The sequence below is a fragment of the Oncorhynchus gorbuscha genome, linkage group LG07, assembly GCF_021184085.1.
Source record: "Oncorhynchus gorbuscha isolate QuinsamMale2020 ecotype Even-year linkage group LG07, OgorEven_v1.0, whole genome shotgun sequence".
Classification (NCBI taxonomy): Eukaryota; Metazoa; Chordata; class Actinopteri; order Salmoniformes; family Salmonidae; genus Oncorhynchus; species Oncorhynchus gorbuscha.
Window position 1 is genome coordinate 66,261,718 of NC_060179.1, and position 15,601 is coordinate 66,277,318.

Below are 15,601 nucleotides of genomic sequence, written 5' to 3' on the forward strand. Positions count from 1 at the left end.
CAGTTGCCATACCAGGCGGTGATGCAACCGGTCAGGATTCTTTATGGTGCAGCTGTAGAACGTTTTGAGGATCTGGGGACCCATGCCAAATCTGTTCAGTCTCCTGAGGGGAAAAAGGTGTAGTCGTGCCCTCTTGATGACTGTCTAGGTGTGTTTGAACCATGATAGATCATTCGTGATGTGGAAACCAAGGAACTTGAAACTCTCGACCAGCTCCATTACACCCCCGTTGATGTTAATGGGGGCCTGTTCGGCCCGCCTTTTTCTGTAGTCCACAATCTGCTCCTTTGTCTTGCTCACATCGAGGGAGAGGTTGTTATTCTGGCACCATACTGCCGGTTCTCTGACCTCCTCCCTATAGGCTGTCTCATCGTTGTCGGTGATCAGGCCTACCACTGTTGTCGTCAGCAAACTTAATGATGGTGTTGGAGTCGTTGGTGAACAGGGAGTACAGGAGGGGACTAAGTACACACCCCTGAAGGACCCCAGTGTTGAGGATCAGCGTGGGAGATGTATTGTTGCCTATCCTTACCACCTGGGGGCAGCCCGTCAGGAAGTCCAGGATCCAGTTGCAGAGGAAGGTGTTTAGTCTCAGGGTCCTTAGCTTAGTGATGAGCTTTGTGGGAACTATGGTGTTGAATGCTGAGCTGTAGTCAATGAACAGCACTCTCACAAAGGTGCTCCTTTTGTCCAGGTGGGAAAGGGCAGTGTGGAGTGCGATTGGGGTTGCGTCATCTGTGGATCTGTTGGGGCGGTATGCGAATTGGAGTGGGTCAGCCTCCAGTATTTATGCTGCAGTAGTTTATGTGTCGGGGGGCTAGGGTCAGTTTGTTATATCTGGAGTACTTCTCCTGTCCTATTCGGTGTCCTGTGTGAATCTAAGTGTGCGTTCTCTAATTCTCTCCTTCTCTCTTTCTTTCTCTCTCTCGGAGGACCTGAGCCCTAGGACCATGCCCCGGGACTACCTGACATGATGACTCCTTGCTGTCCCCAGTCCACCTGGCCGTGCTGCTGCTCCAGTTTCAACTTTTCAACTGTTCTGCCTTATTATTATTCGACCATGCTGGTCATTTATGAACATTTGAACATCTTGGCCATGCTCTGTTATAATCTCCACCCGGCACAGCCAGAAGAGGACTGGCCACCCCACATAGCCTGGTTCCTCTCTAGGTTTCATCCTAGGTTTTGGCCTTTCTAGGGAGTTTTTCCTAGCCACCGTGCTTCTACACCTGCATTGCTTGCTGTTTGGGGTTTTAGGCTGGGTTTCTGTACAGCACTTTGAGATATCAGCTGATGTACGAAGGGCTATATAAATCAATTGGATTTGATTTGATTTGGTCTATGGTATCCGGGAGGATGCTGTTGATGTGAGCCATGACCAGCCTTTCAAAGCACTTCATGGCTACTGACGTGAGTGCTATGGGGCAGTAATCATTTAGGCAGGTTACCTTCACTTCCTTGTGCAAAGTGACTATGGTGGTTTGCTTGAAATATGTAGGCATTACAGACTCAGTCAGGGAGAGGTTGAAAATGTCAGTGAAGACACTTGCCAGTTGGTCCGCACATGCATTGAGTACACGTCCTGGTAATCCATCTGGACCCGCGGCTTTGTGAATGTTGACCTGTTGAAAGGTCTTGCTCACATCGGCTACCGAGATGCTTCAGTGTTGCTTGCCTTGAAGCAAGCATAAAAGGCATTTAGTTCGTCTGGTAGGCTCGCGTCACTGGGCAGCTTGCGTCTGGGTTTCCCTTTGTAGTCCGTAATAGTTTTCAAGCCCTGCCACATCCAACAAGCATCAGAGCCAGTGTAGTAGGATTCAATCTTAATCCTGTATTGACGCTTTGCTTGATTGATGGTTCGTCTGAGGGCATAGTGGGATTTCTTATAGGTGTCCAGATTATTGTCCCGCTCCTTGAAAGTAGCAGATCAAGCCTTTAGCTAGGTGCGGATGTTGGTTAGGAGATGGCTTCTGGTTGGGAGATGTATGTATGGTCACTGTGGGGGTGACGTCGTCGATGCACTTTTTGATGAAGCCGATGACTGAGGTGATATACTCCTCAATGCCATTGGATGAATCCCGGAACATATTCCAGTCTGTGCTAGCAAAACAGTCCTGTAGCTTAGCATCCGCGTCATCTGACCACTTCCGTATTGAGCGAGTCACTGGTACTTCTTGCTTTAGTTTTTGCTTGTAAGCAGGAATCAGGAGGATAGATTTATAGTAAGATTTGCCAAATGGAGGGCGAGGGAGAGCTTTGTATGCATCTCTGTGTGTGGACTAAAGGTGGTCAAGTTTTTCTCCTCTGGTTGCACATGTGAAATGCTGGTAACAATTTGGTAAAACTGATTTCAGTTTGCCTGCATTATAGTCCCAGGCCACTAGGAGTGCCGCTTCTAGGTGAGCATTTTCTTCTTTGCTTATGGCCTAGAGTTGGTTGAGTGCAGTCTTCGTGCCAGCATCGGTCTGTGGTGGTAAATAGACGGCTACGAATAATATAGTTGAGAACTCTCTTGGTAGATTGTGTGGTCTACAGCTTATCTACCTACCTCAGGCGAGCAATACATCGAGACTTCTTTAATATTAGACATCGTGCACCAGCTGTTTTTGACAAAAAGACACACACCTCCACCCCTCGTCTTACCAGCCGTAGCTTCTCTGTTCTGCCGGTGCATTGAAAATCCCTCCAGCTCTATATTATCCGTGTCATCGTTCAGCCACGACTCGGTAAAACATAAGATATTACTGTTGTTAATGTCCCATTGGTAGGATAATCGTAATCGTAGGTCATCAATTTTATTTTCCAATGATTGCATGTTAACAAGTAGAATTGATGGCAGTGGGAGTTTACACGCTTGCCTACGGATTCTCAAAAGGCAGCCCGATCTGCGTCCTCTTTTCCTCTGTCTTTTCCTCACGCAAATTACGGGGATCTGGGCCTGTTCCCGGGGGAGAATTATAAACTCACCACCTCCGAGTCCCCGTAGAAGGAAGCCAGGTCGAGGGGCGTGCGTCCGTTCTTATCAGCGTGGTCCGTAGCAGCCCCCCTCTCCACCAGACAGCGCACCACTGGCAGGTGTCCCTTCAGACATGCCCAGCTCAGAGCCGTTAACCCTTCCTTGTCTATTAGAGGTAGGGATGCACCTGGCAGAGGGGTCAGGGATTAGAGGTCAGCATTGGGAGTCAAAGGTCAATTGGTAAAATAAAGTACCATCAATGCTTTGGTGATTGTATTTAACAAAGTAATGATGAAAAAAATTATTGAGAGTTATATAATTCAAAGGATGAAAGGACAGCAGGTCAAAGACAATGTAAATGACAAGGACATGAGTGGATGTTTTCTTCCTCCTGACCCTCACCCTGTGCCAGTAGGAACTCCACAGTGCCCAGGTGACCCTCTGAGGCAGCCATCATCAGAGGGGTTCGGCTTTGCTTGTCAGCCAAGTTAACGTCTGCTCCGTGAGTAAGGAGTAGGTCCACGATCTGAGAGAGGACAACACTAGCGTTACCATCCAGTACACAACTGTTTGTTTTTGTCAACATTGCCGTTCGATCTCTCTTCGTCTGATTTGACTGTTTTACCCATTTAATATCTTCAACATTGTGGATTAATAGTGAAGACAAAACTATGAAAGAACACATATGGAATCATGTAGTAAACAAAAAAAGTGTTAAACAAATCAAAATATATTTTATATTTGAGTTTCTTCATATTAGCCACCCTTTGCCTTGATGACAGCTTTGCACGCTCTTGGCATTCTCTCAACCAGCTTCATGAGGTAGTCACCTGGAATGCATTTCAATTAACAGGTGTGCCTTGTTAAAAGTTAATTTGTGGAATGGATTTCCTTCTTAATGTGTTTGAGCCAATCAGTTATGTTGTGACAAGGTAGGGGTGGTATACAGAAGATAGCCCTATTTGGTTAAAAACAAAGTCCCTATTATGACAAGAACAGCTCAAATAAGCAAAGAGAAACGACAGTCCATCATTACTTTAAGGCAGGTAGCCTAGTGGTTAGAGCGTTGGGCCAGTAACAGAAAGGTTGCTAGATCGAATACCAGAGGTGACAAGGTAAAAATCTGTTGTTCTGCCCCTGAAAAAGACAGTGTTCCAAGGCCGTCATTGTAAATAATAACTTGTTCTTAACTGATTTGCATAGTTAAATTAAGGTTAAATAAAAATGAAGGTCAGGTGACTACCTCATGAAGTTGATTGTGATAATGCAAAGTTGTCATCAAGCTCATCAACAGCTCATCCTAATATTTCTATATTTCTTGATTCTATTTCTTGATTCTATTATTTTAGATTTGTGTGTATTGTTAGATATTACTGCACTGTTGGAGCTCGGAACACAAGCTTTTACCTACACCAGCAATAACATCTGCGAAATATGTATATAAGACCAATACAATTTTATGTGATTTGGGTGCACAAAGTAAACAGAATAGTGAGTCAATTTCCACAACAACTAAGAGAGTTGAAGCCCGAGCCTAAACTTCTCAGCTGTTTTGGTCTCATACCTACCACGCTCTAACAGCGGTAAGTGAACCCATGCACATGTGCAGATACTGTGTGTGACAGTGTGAGAGCGAAGTCTTTTCATCTCACTCATTGCAACATCTGTGGTGCTGCTCGTAGCAACGTTAGTTTTCTGAGTCTACAGCACCTTTAATATGAAGTGTTCTGTGTTATGGGCCCTGGTCAAAAGTAGTGCACTATAAAGGGTAAACTCAGCCTCACCTGCCAGTTTCCCTGTCGGACAGCACTGAACAGGGGCACGATGCCTCGTCTGTTGGGCTGAGCCACCGCTGCTCCCTGCTCCAGCAGTAGTCTGCAGACGTCTAGCTTCCCCCGGCCCGCCGCTGCCGTCAGAGCTTCAGGGAGAGGCGATGGACACACAGGGATCAGTCATCTTATACAACACAAGTATTTTACTTTTTTTTTTACACTTGATCATTCTAAGACTGACAGTTATTGTGTGTGAGTCATGTGTTAGTATGCAGATTGTATAGTAAGTGGATGCGAAATGGAGAGTGGGGACACACAAGGCAGGGGTGAGTAACACACAACACAACATACAGGGAGTTATATAGGAGTTATATGTGTTATATACAGTGCCTTGCGAAAGTATTCGGCCCCCTTGAACTTTGCGACCTTTTGCCACATTTCAGGCTTCAAACATAAAGATATAAAACTGTATTTTTTTGTGAAGAATCAACAACAAGTGGGACACAATCATGAAGTGGAACGGCATTTATTGGATATTTCAAACTTTTTTAACAAATCAAAAACTGAAAAATTGGGCGTGCAAAATAATTCAGCCCCCTTAAGTTAATACTTTGTAGCGCCACCTTTTGCTGCGATTACAGCTGTAAGTCGCTTGGGGTATGTCTCTATCAGTTTTGCACATCGAGAGACTGACATTTTTTCCCATTCCTCCTTGCAAAACAGCTCGAGCTCAGTGAGGTTGGATGGAGAGCATTTGTGAACAGCAGTTTTCAGTTCTTTCCACAGATTCTCGATTGGATTCAGGTCTGCACTTTGACTTGGCCATTCTAACACCTGGATATGTTTATTTTTGAACCATTCCATTGTAGATTTTGCTTTATGTTTTGGATCATTGTCTTGTTGGAAGACAAATCTCCGTCCCAGTCTCAGGTCTTTTGCAGACTCCATCAGGGTTTCTTCCAGAATGGTCCTGTATTTGGCTCCATCCATCTTCCCATCAATTTTAACCATCTTCCCTGTCCCTGCTGAAGAAAAGCAGGCCCAAACCATGATGCTGCCACCACCATGTTTGACAGTGGGGATGGTGTGTTCAGGGTGATGAGCTGTGTTGCTTTTACGCCAAACATAACGTTTTGCATTGTTGCCAAAAAGTTCAATTTTGGTTTCATCTGACCAGAGCACCTTCTTCCACATGTGTGGTGTGTCTTTGGCTTGTGGCAAACTTTAAACGACACTTTTTATGGATATCTTTAAGAAATGGCTTTCTTCTTGCCACTCTTCCATAAAGACCAGATTTGTGCAATATACGACTGATTGTTGTCCTATGGACAGAGTCTCCCACCTCAGCTGTAGATCTCTGCAGTTCATCCAGAGTGATCATGGGCCTCTTGGCTGCATCTCTGATCAGTCTTCTCCTTGTATGAGCTGAAAGTTTAGAGGGACGGCCAGGTCTTGGTAGATTTGCAGTGGTCTGATACTCCTTCCATTTCAATATTATCGCTTGCACAGTGCTCCTTGGGATGTTTTAAGCTTGGGAAATCTTTTTGTATCCAAATCCGGCTTTAAACTTCTTCACAACAGTATCTCGGACCTGCCTGGTGTGTTCCTTGTTCTTCATGATGCTCTCTGCGCTTTTAACGGACCTCTGAGACTATCACAGTGCAGGTGCATTTATACGGAGACTTGATTACACACAGGTGAATTGTATTTATCATCATTAGTAATTTAGGTCAACATTGGATCATTCAGAGATCCTCACTGGACTTCTGAAGAGAGTTTGCTGCACTGACAGTAAAGAGGCTGAATAATTTTGCACGCCCAATTTTTCAGTTTTTGAATTGTTAAAAAAGTTTGAAATATCCAATAAATGTCGTTCCACTTCATGATTGTGTCCCACTTGTTGTTGATTCTTCACAAAAAATACAGTTTTATATCTTTATGTTTGAAGCCTGAAATGTGGCAAAAGGTCGCAAAGTTCAAGGGGGCCGAATACTTTCGCAAGGCACTGTATATCGCAACATACTCCCCTATAAAGGTATGAGACATGTTCGACATTAAAACAGTGTTTTATAACTCTGACCTCACTACAGATGAACACAAGAGAGTCATATTAGTATTGAGAAAGAGAGCGAGAGTCATATTAGTATTGAGAGAGAGAGCGAGAGTCATATTAGTATTGAGAGAGAGATCGAGAGTCATATTAGTATTGAGAGAGAGAGCGAGGGTCATTAGTATTGAGAAAGAGAGCGAGAGTCATATTAGTATTGAGAGAGAGAGCGAGAGTCATATTAGTATTGAGAGAGAGAGCGAGAGTCATATTAGTATTGAGAGAGAGAGCGAGAGTCATATTAGTATTGAGAGAGAGAGCGAGAGTCATATTAGTATTGAGAGAGAGAGAGAGAGTCATATTAGTATTGAGAGAGAGAGCGAGAGTCATATTAGTATTGAGAGAGAGAGCGAGAGTCATATTAGTATTGAGAGAGAGAGCGAGGGTCATTAGTATTAAGAAAGAGAGAGAGAGTCATATTAGTATTGAGAGAGAGAGCGAGTCATATTAGTATTGAGAAAGACAGCGAGTCATATTAGTATTGAGAAAGACAGCGAGAGTCATATTAGTATAGAGAGAGAGCGAGGGTCATTAGTATTGAGAAAGAGAGCGAGAGTCATATTAGTATTGAGAGAGAGAGCGAGAGTCATATTAGTATTGAGAGAGAGAGCGAGAGTCATATTAGTATTGAGAGAGAGAGCGAGAGTCATATTAGTATTGAGAGAGAGAGTGAGTCATATTAGTATTGAGAGAGAGAGTGAGTCATATTAGTATTGAGAGAGAGAGTGAGTCATATTAGTATTGAGAGAGAGAGTGAGTCATATTAGTATTGAGAGAGAGTGAGTCATATTAGTATTGAGAGAGAGCGAGAGTCATATTAGTATAGAGAGAGAGAGTGAGCCATATTAGTATAGAGAGAGAGCGAGAGTCATATTAGTATTGAGAGAGAGAGTGAGTCATATTAGTATAGAGAGAGAGCGAGAGTCATATTAGTATTGAGAGAGTGAGTCATATTAGTATTGAGAGAGAGCGAGAGTCATATTAGTATAGAGAGAGAGAGTGAGAGTCATATTAGTATAGAGAGAGAGCAGGAGTTATATTAATTTTGAGAGAGAGTGTCATGTTAGTATAGAGAGAGAGTGAGAGTCATTAGTATAGAGAGAGAGAGAGTCATATTAATATTGAGAGAGAGAGAGTCATATTAGTATAGAGAGAGAGTGAGAGTCATATTAGTATAGAGAGAGTCATATTAATATTGAGAGAGAGAGTCATATTAGTATAGAGAGAGAGCGAGAGTCATATTAGTATAGAGAGAGAGTGAGAGTCATATTAGTATAGAGAGAGTCATATTAATATTGAGAGAGAGAGTCATATTAGTATAGAGAGAGAGCGAGAGTCATATTAGTATAGAGAGAGAGAGAGCGAGAGTCATATTAGTATAGAGAGAGGGAGTCATATTAGTATAGAGAGAGAGTGCGAGAGAGAATCGGCTCTAACAGTAATAGCTTGATTTTTCTCAATCTTTCCAATCCACATGTGGGAACCATATAGTCATAGTTGAGCACCCCAGAGCAGACCCTCCCCCCACACACACACTCTCACTTTAAGACTAGCTCTGAGCTCTGCCCTGTCTGTCTGTGCTCCAATGACACCACTGCACTGTCTGTCTGACATCAGCCAGTGTCTGTTTGGCGCAGCAGCAGCAGAAACAGCAGAGCAAATCTCTCTCTTTCATATCCGCACTGCAGCCCTCACTCTATGGGTCTTCTCAAAACCCTCTGTCATGACTTGTCTGATTTAAGACAATTTATTAACATGTTCTATATAAGTGTAGTGATCTAAAACCCTGTGATTAACAAGTACAACAAGACAGCAAGCATCACTTCCTATGTCTAAGCAAGCAATCATGACATCCATCCACGTTTTGGTGGCCGCTACAACTCATCTTTAGCCCAGACTAAGCATCGGTTTAGAATTCAAGTGTCAAACCTAAAGCCACTGACACCTAATGATTCCGCCTAAGGAAACAGCGCTGTAAAAATGGACAGGCTAAAACAAAATAGTTTCCTGGGTTGAAAACATGGGTTGAAAACATCTCCACAAGGCTGCGGACTGTATCTGAAGACCTTGTTAAAAAGCACATGACGAGAGGCCATAGCATACCTGTCTCTCCCCACAGGGTGTCAAAGTTGTTAATCTGAGCACGTTCCACCTCCTCCTCATCCTTCTCTGGCAGGTCCAGCAGGTAGGACGCAATCTGGTGGAAATAATGATACATATTACACCTCCCAAAATATCACTAGTGTGAGTGGCATGCAATACTAGTAGGATCACATAGGGATAAACAATGAATTGCTGTCCAGTCCACACACTGCAGGGAAATTACCTAGACTAAAAAATTGAATATATATTCTTAGCTCTACAAAACTGTCAGCTGGGTAAGTGGGGTCTACAGTATACCCGAGTAATCTATTTCACAAAATATTCCAGGTAAGGAGATTTGCAGGGAGGCCTACCTCTGTGTATCCCATGTGGGAGGCCTACCTCTGTGTATCCCATGTGGGAGGCCTACCTCTGTGTATCCCATGCGGGAGGCCTACCTCTGTGTATCCCATGCGGGAGGCCTACCTCTGTGTATCCCATGTGGGAGGCCTACCTCTATGTATCCCATGCGGGAGGCCTACCTCTGTGTATCCCATGCGGGAGGCCTACCTCTGTGTATCCCATGCGGGAGGCCTACCTCTGTGTATCCCATGCGGGAGGCCTACCTCTGTGTATCCCATGCGGGAGGCCTACCTCTGTGTATCCCATGCGGGAGGCCTACCTCTGTGTATCCCATGCAGGAGGCCTACCTCTGTGTATCCCATGCTAGCTGCAGCGATGAGGGCTTGCTGGATGGCATGGCTCTTGCTGAAGGCTCCTTGCTGCTGCTGTTGTGGTTGTCCCATGGCCCAGTCCCACTGGATAAGGAACTTGACCATCTCCATGTGGCCCCTGAGAGCTGCATGCACCACGGCACACTGACCATTCTTATCCAGGTGGTCCACCTGTTGATGGACACACACACATAATTCACACTCACACACAAAGATGGTCAATCCCCATTCGTCCATAGAACATATCCATAGATAGAGATGAATCTACAAACACACACTGCACCCTCTCTTCCCCCTCTCACCTTGGCTCTCCTGCGACACAGTGTGTTGACTATAGCCATGTGTCCCCCAGAGGCAGCGTAGCCCAGTGGGGTGAGACCGCTCTCTGAGGGCTGGTCTACAGAGGCTCCATATTCCAACAGCAGCCCCACCATGTCAATGTAACCCAGGTGGGCATGCACACACAGCACCGGGGCGTTGTTCAAAACCTCTGTACGGTAGTTCACGTTGGCACCACCGAGCATCAGCAACCGGCTCACCTGGACACAGACAGATTTCACACAGTGTTAGACACAGAGAAAAACAACTGTAGCAAAAGTAGAGTTTAATTTATCAGTAGGAACAGCCCCTCAGGCGAGTTGGTTGGCCCCCTGTCAAAGGGAGAGCTGAAACCCTGATGAAGGCAGCATAGCTGTCCAAACGCTGGTATCTACGGAGCCATGAGTGTGAGGCTTTTGTTTTCAAATGGAAAGCAGTACCTTGATGTTAAGAGGGAAAAGCAGCAGTGTTGTAGTACTCAAGTCCGGTCTGGAGACCACATACTCATTGTATCGGTCTTGTCTCGGTGTCGGTTACATTCGTACTCGGTCGTGACTCTATCTCAGACAGCAACCATAATACCAGCGCACTCATGTAGGAGAGTGCATTTCTTGTAAAACAAGAAGGCTATACGCAGGTTTTTTTCAGTGGGCATTGTGTATACTGACTTCTTCATCCATACTGATGCGTATCAAAGTAGTGTAGTGAAGGTATACGATTTATGTAGTACAATAGAGAAATCATGCACAATGTAGCCTACACAATCGCAAAGCACGTGAAATATATTCAAATGTGCACTGCACACAATCTAGTTTCAGAAGAAGATCATCTGCAGGCAGCAAGTGTGTGCAGTTCTCAGCTGGTTTTGGCATGGAGCAGCTCACAGAAGAATGACATCGGTAGCCGGTAGGGTAGGAAAGACGTTTCAACCTATGATATCTAACAGTAAATGCTAACTAAGACAACAATGGGTATGCAAATCAGGTATTTAAAAAGTTTAGTCGGAAGTGTTGGTTAATAGGCTATTTGTGATATGCAATTGTCATCATGCGCTGTTTGCATCAGGGGCGTAGACGTGGAAGTGCCTGTGTGGCCTATCCAATCAGATTGATGTGGTTTAAACATTGTTGTGGACTTAGACCATCACATTTTTGTATTTTATTTCTATTTTAAGTATGATTTTGAGAGTGAAAATCTGAAAAATCTATAGGAAAACAAATTTTAAAAAACTGTTAAACATAGGATTTTCCACACAGGGTAACTTTCCTTCGCTGGGCGGGTCGTTTGGGAACTTTTGGGGAAAATTAGAGTATACCCTTTTCTCCAAGCACCATTACACCACTGCATAGGGCCGATGGAAAGACAGCAGTCACACACAGCATGATGTTAAATCACCACTACACCATTGCATAGGGCCGATGGAAAGACAGCAGGCACACACAGCACAGCATGATGTTAAATCACCACTACACCACTGCATAGGGCCGATGGAAAGACAGCAGTCACACACAGCATGATGTTAAATCACCACTACACCATTGCATAGGGCCGATGGAAAGACAGCAGGCACACACAGCACAGAATGATGTTAAATCACCACTGCATAGGGCCGATGGAAAGACAGTCACACACAGAATGATGTTAAATCATCACTACACCACTGCATAGGGCCGATGGAAAGACAGTCACACACAGAATGATGTTAAATCACCACTACACCACTGCATAGGGCCGATGGAAAGACAGTCACACACAGAATGATGTTAAATCACCACTACTCCACTGCATAGGGCCGATGGAAAGACAGTCACACACAGAATGATGTTAAATCACCACTACACCACTGCATAGGGCCGATGGAAAGACAGTCACACACAGAATGATGTTAAATCACCACTACACCACTGCATAGGGCCGATGGAAAGACAATCACACACAGAATGATGTTAAATCACCACTGCATAGGGCCGATGGAAAGACAGTCACACACAGAATGATGTTAAATCACCACTACACCACTGCATAGGGCCGATGGAAAGACAGTCACACACAGAATGATGTTAAATCACCACTACACCACTGCATAGGGCCGATGGAAAGACAATCACACACAGAATGATGTTAAATCACCACTGCATAGGGCCGATGGAAAGACAGTCACACACAGAATGATGTTAAATCATCACTACACCACTGCATAGGGCCGATGGAAAGACAGTCACACACAGAATGATGTTAAATCACCACTACACCACTGCATAGGGCCGATGGAAAGACAGTCACACACAGAATGATGTTAAATCACCACTACTCCACTGCATAGGGCCGATGGAAAGACAGTCACACACAGAATGATGTTAAATCACCACTACACCACTGCATAGGGCCGATGGAAAGACAGTCACACACAGAATGATGTTAAATCACCACTACACCACTGCATAGGGCCGATGGAAAGACAGTCACACACAGAATGATGTTAAATCACCACTACTCCACTGCATAGGGCCGATGGAAAGACAGTCACACACAGAATGATGTTAAATCACCACTACACCACTGCATAGGGCCGATGGAAAGACAGTCACACACAGAATGATGTTAAATCACCACTACACCACTGCATAGGGCCGATGGAAAGACAATCACACACAGAATGATGTTAAATCACCACTGCATAGGGCCGATGGAAAGACAGTCACACACAGAATGATGTTAAATCACCACTACACCACTGCATAGGGCCGATGGAAAGACAATCACACACAGAATGATGTTAAATCACCACTGCATAGGGCCGATGGAAAGACAGTCACACACAGAATGATGTTAAATCACCACTACACCACTGCATAGGGCCGATGGAAAGACAATCACACACAGAATGATGTTAAATCACCACTGCATAGGGCCGATGGAAAGACAGTCACACACAGAATGATGTTAAATCACCACTACACCACTGCATAGGGCCGATGGAAAGACAATCACACACAGAATGATGTTAAATCACCACTGCATAGGGCCGATGGAAAGACAGTCACACACAGCATGATGTTAAATCACCACTACACCACTGCATAGGGCCGATGGAAAGACAATCACACACAGAATGATGTTAAATCACCACTGCATAGGGCCGATGGAAAGACAATCACACACAGAATGATGTTAAATCACCACTACACCACTGCATAGGGCCGATGAAAAGACAATCACACACAGAATGATGTTAAATCACCACTGCATAGGGCCGATGGAAAGACAATCACACACAGAATGATGTTAAATCACCACTACACCACTGCATAGGGCCGATGGAAAGACAGTCACACACAGAATGATGTTAAATCACCACTGCACCACTGCATAGGGCCGATGCAAAGACAGTCACACACATAATGATGTTAAATCACCACTGCACCACTGCATAGGGCCGATGCAAAGACAGTCACACACATAATGATGTTAAATCACCACTGCACCACTGCACCACTGCATAGGGCCGATGCAAAGACAATCAGACACAGAATGATGTTAAATGATAAGCAGTCCATAAACTCAGACATAATAAGCCAGTAGGTCCCAATCATAAGAATACAAAAACACAACCATTAAGCATTTCCCATTTGAAATGCACAACTATTACTTCCCATTGAAAAAAACATTCATTAGAATCATTACAAACCCCCTTTGCAATTATGTTAGCACAGTTGAAAACTGTTGTGCTGATTAAAGAAGCAATACAACTGGCCTTCTTTAGACTAATTGAGTATCTGGAGCATAAACATTTGTGGGTTTGATTACAGACTCAAAATGGCCAGAAACAAATAACTTTCTCCTGAAACTCATCAGTCTATTCTTGCTCTGAGAAATGAAGGCTATTCCATGCGAGAAATTGCCAAGAAACTGAAGATCTCGTACAACACTGTGTACTACTCCCTTCACAGAACAGCGCAAACTGTCTCTAACCAGAATAGAAAGAGGAGTGGGAGGCCCCGGTGCACAACTGAGCAAAATGACTAATACATTAGAGTGTCTAGCCTCAACTGGCAGCTTCATTATATAATACCTGCAAAACACCTGTCTCAACGTCAACAGTTAAAAGGCAACTCCGGGATGCTGGCCTTCTAGGCAGAGTTGCAAAGAAAAATCCATATCTCAGACTGGCCAATAAAAATAAAAGATTAAGATGGGCAAAATAACACAGTCACTGGACAGAGCAAGTCTGCCTAGAAGGCCAGCATCCCAGAGTCGCCTCTTCACTGTTACAACATTAATTAACAATGTCTTCATTGTATTTCTGATCAATTTGATGTTATTTTAATGTAGAAAAAATAATATTTTCTTTCAAGGACATTTCTAAGTGACCCCAAACTTTTTAACGGTAGTGTATGTAGCATGCTAAAAACACAGAGCCTAACTCTAGCTAGCTGCTAGGAGGATGTCAAGCCATTGGAAGAGTGGGTAAGTGATTGACTTTTTCCCCTCATATCGTTTTTCGATGGCTATACACAGCTAGAGATGCAGGTGTCATTTGGTTAGCTAGCAAGAACTTCAACGAATGTTATCCAGTTAGCATATCTCTTGTGCATGCAAAATTCACTCTGGCTATCTCCTACGATTTCAGAGCACTTTCATCTGAAATTGCCAGAGCGCAGAACAACTAGTGAATTTACAAAAGCACAACACCTGCTGAATATGACCGGTGTCAGCAAACGAAGACAAAAAAAAGTGCTCTAGATAACATGTAAACAGTCTAACCTGCTCAGCTACGGCAAGTAAAATGGTCAGAGTGAGGTGTTCTCTCATTTGTGTCTGGAAGTAGCAAGCTAGCCAGTTAGCTTGGGTGCTTGGTTGGGACAAGCATGCATTGGAAGGCAAGCTGCAGAAGGATGAAGAGGCTACAATTCTCCATCATTTATCAGTGCAATTTTGACAGTCAACTAGCAGAAAAAGTTTGAGAGGGTTTATCTGATGTTCCTTCATTAGATTTGAGCTAATCTTGCTCTGGCTAGCATTAGTTGATATTGTTGTTGCTGATGTACATAACTGAGGGAGAGAGAGCCTTTTCATGGTTGTTTGATCAATAGGACTGTACGTTCCCACATGTAAGAGAACTCCAGTGGTGTTTGCATATTTGCAGAAATCTATTCAGGTATATTTTGTGGCTTTTGGCGAATGTGTTCTATGGCTTTTTTGTATAAAAGCCTACTGTAGCTCTGATTGGCTATAGCGCACCAGTCTGTGTAGACTCCGGTTCTGGACAAAACAGATGTTTTTATTCGGTTTAATTTACTGCAGTGCCTATTCATTGCCCAAATGCATGGCTCCTTTCCCACAGTACATTGCTATAGAATTTTCACAAATGCCTTAGTATATATAATTCCCAAACATTCTAAGAATTTATGAAAATGTGAAAATGACCATATCTAAGTGGTAGCTTGTCAGAACATTTTTGAAAAGTGTCATTCTTCCTGGGTGTGTATATGAAAATATTCTAATAAGATTTAGCAACAACATCCTCTTTGATAACACCTGCTGCAGCTGCTGAAAACTAGCCAACAACAAAAGCTAGCTAGCTAGACCGTGGGAAAATTACTGCTCGCTATTGGCCTAGCTATTGGCCTTC

General features: G+C 43.9%; 1 protein-coding gene across 10 annotated transcripts in view; it reads right to left on the bottom strand.

Moving 5' to 3' along the window:
• The window catches only part of tanc2b (tetratricopeptide repeat, ankyrin repeat and coiled-coil containing 2b), a 258,109-nt gene that overhangs the window by 10,451 nt on the left and 232,057 nt on the right, over positions 1 to 15,601 (bottom strand). For all 10 annotated transcript variants that reach the window (XM_046357226.1, XM_046357225.1, XM_046357223.1 and 7 more), the window contains 6 exons: positions 9,954 to 10,190; positions 9,628 to 9,822; positions 8,939 to 9,032; positions 4,741 to 4,874; positions 3,359 to 3,482; positions 2,968 to 3,143 (listed from right to left, as the gene is read on the bottom strand). In XM_046357226.1, coding sequence (XP_046213182.1) covers positions 2,968 to 3,143; positions 3,359 to 3,482; positions 4,741 to 4,874; positions 8,939 to 9,032; positions 9,628 to 9,822; positions 9,954 to 10,190 — 960 coding nt within the window. The remainder of the gene's footprint in view (positions 1 to 2,967; positions 3,144 to 3,358; positions 3,483 to 4,740; positions 4,875 to 8,938; positions 9,033 to 9,627; positions 9,823 to 9,953; positions 10,191 to 15,601) is intronic.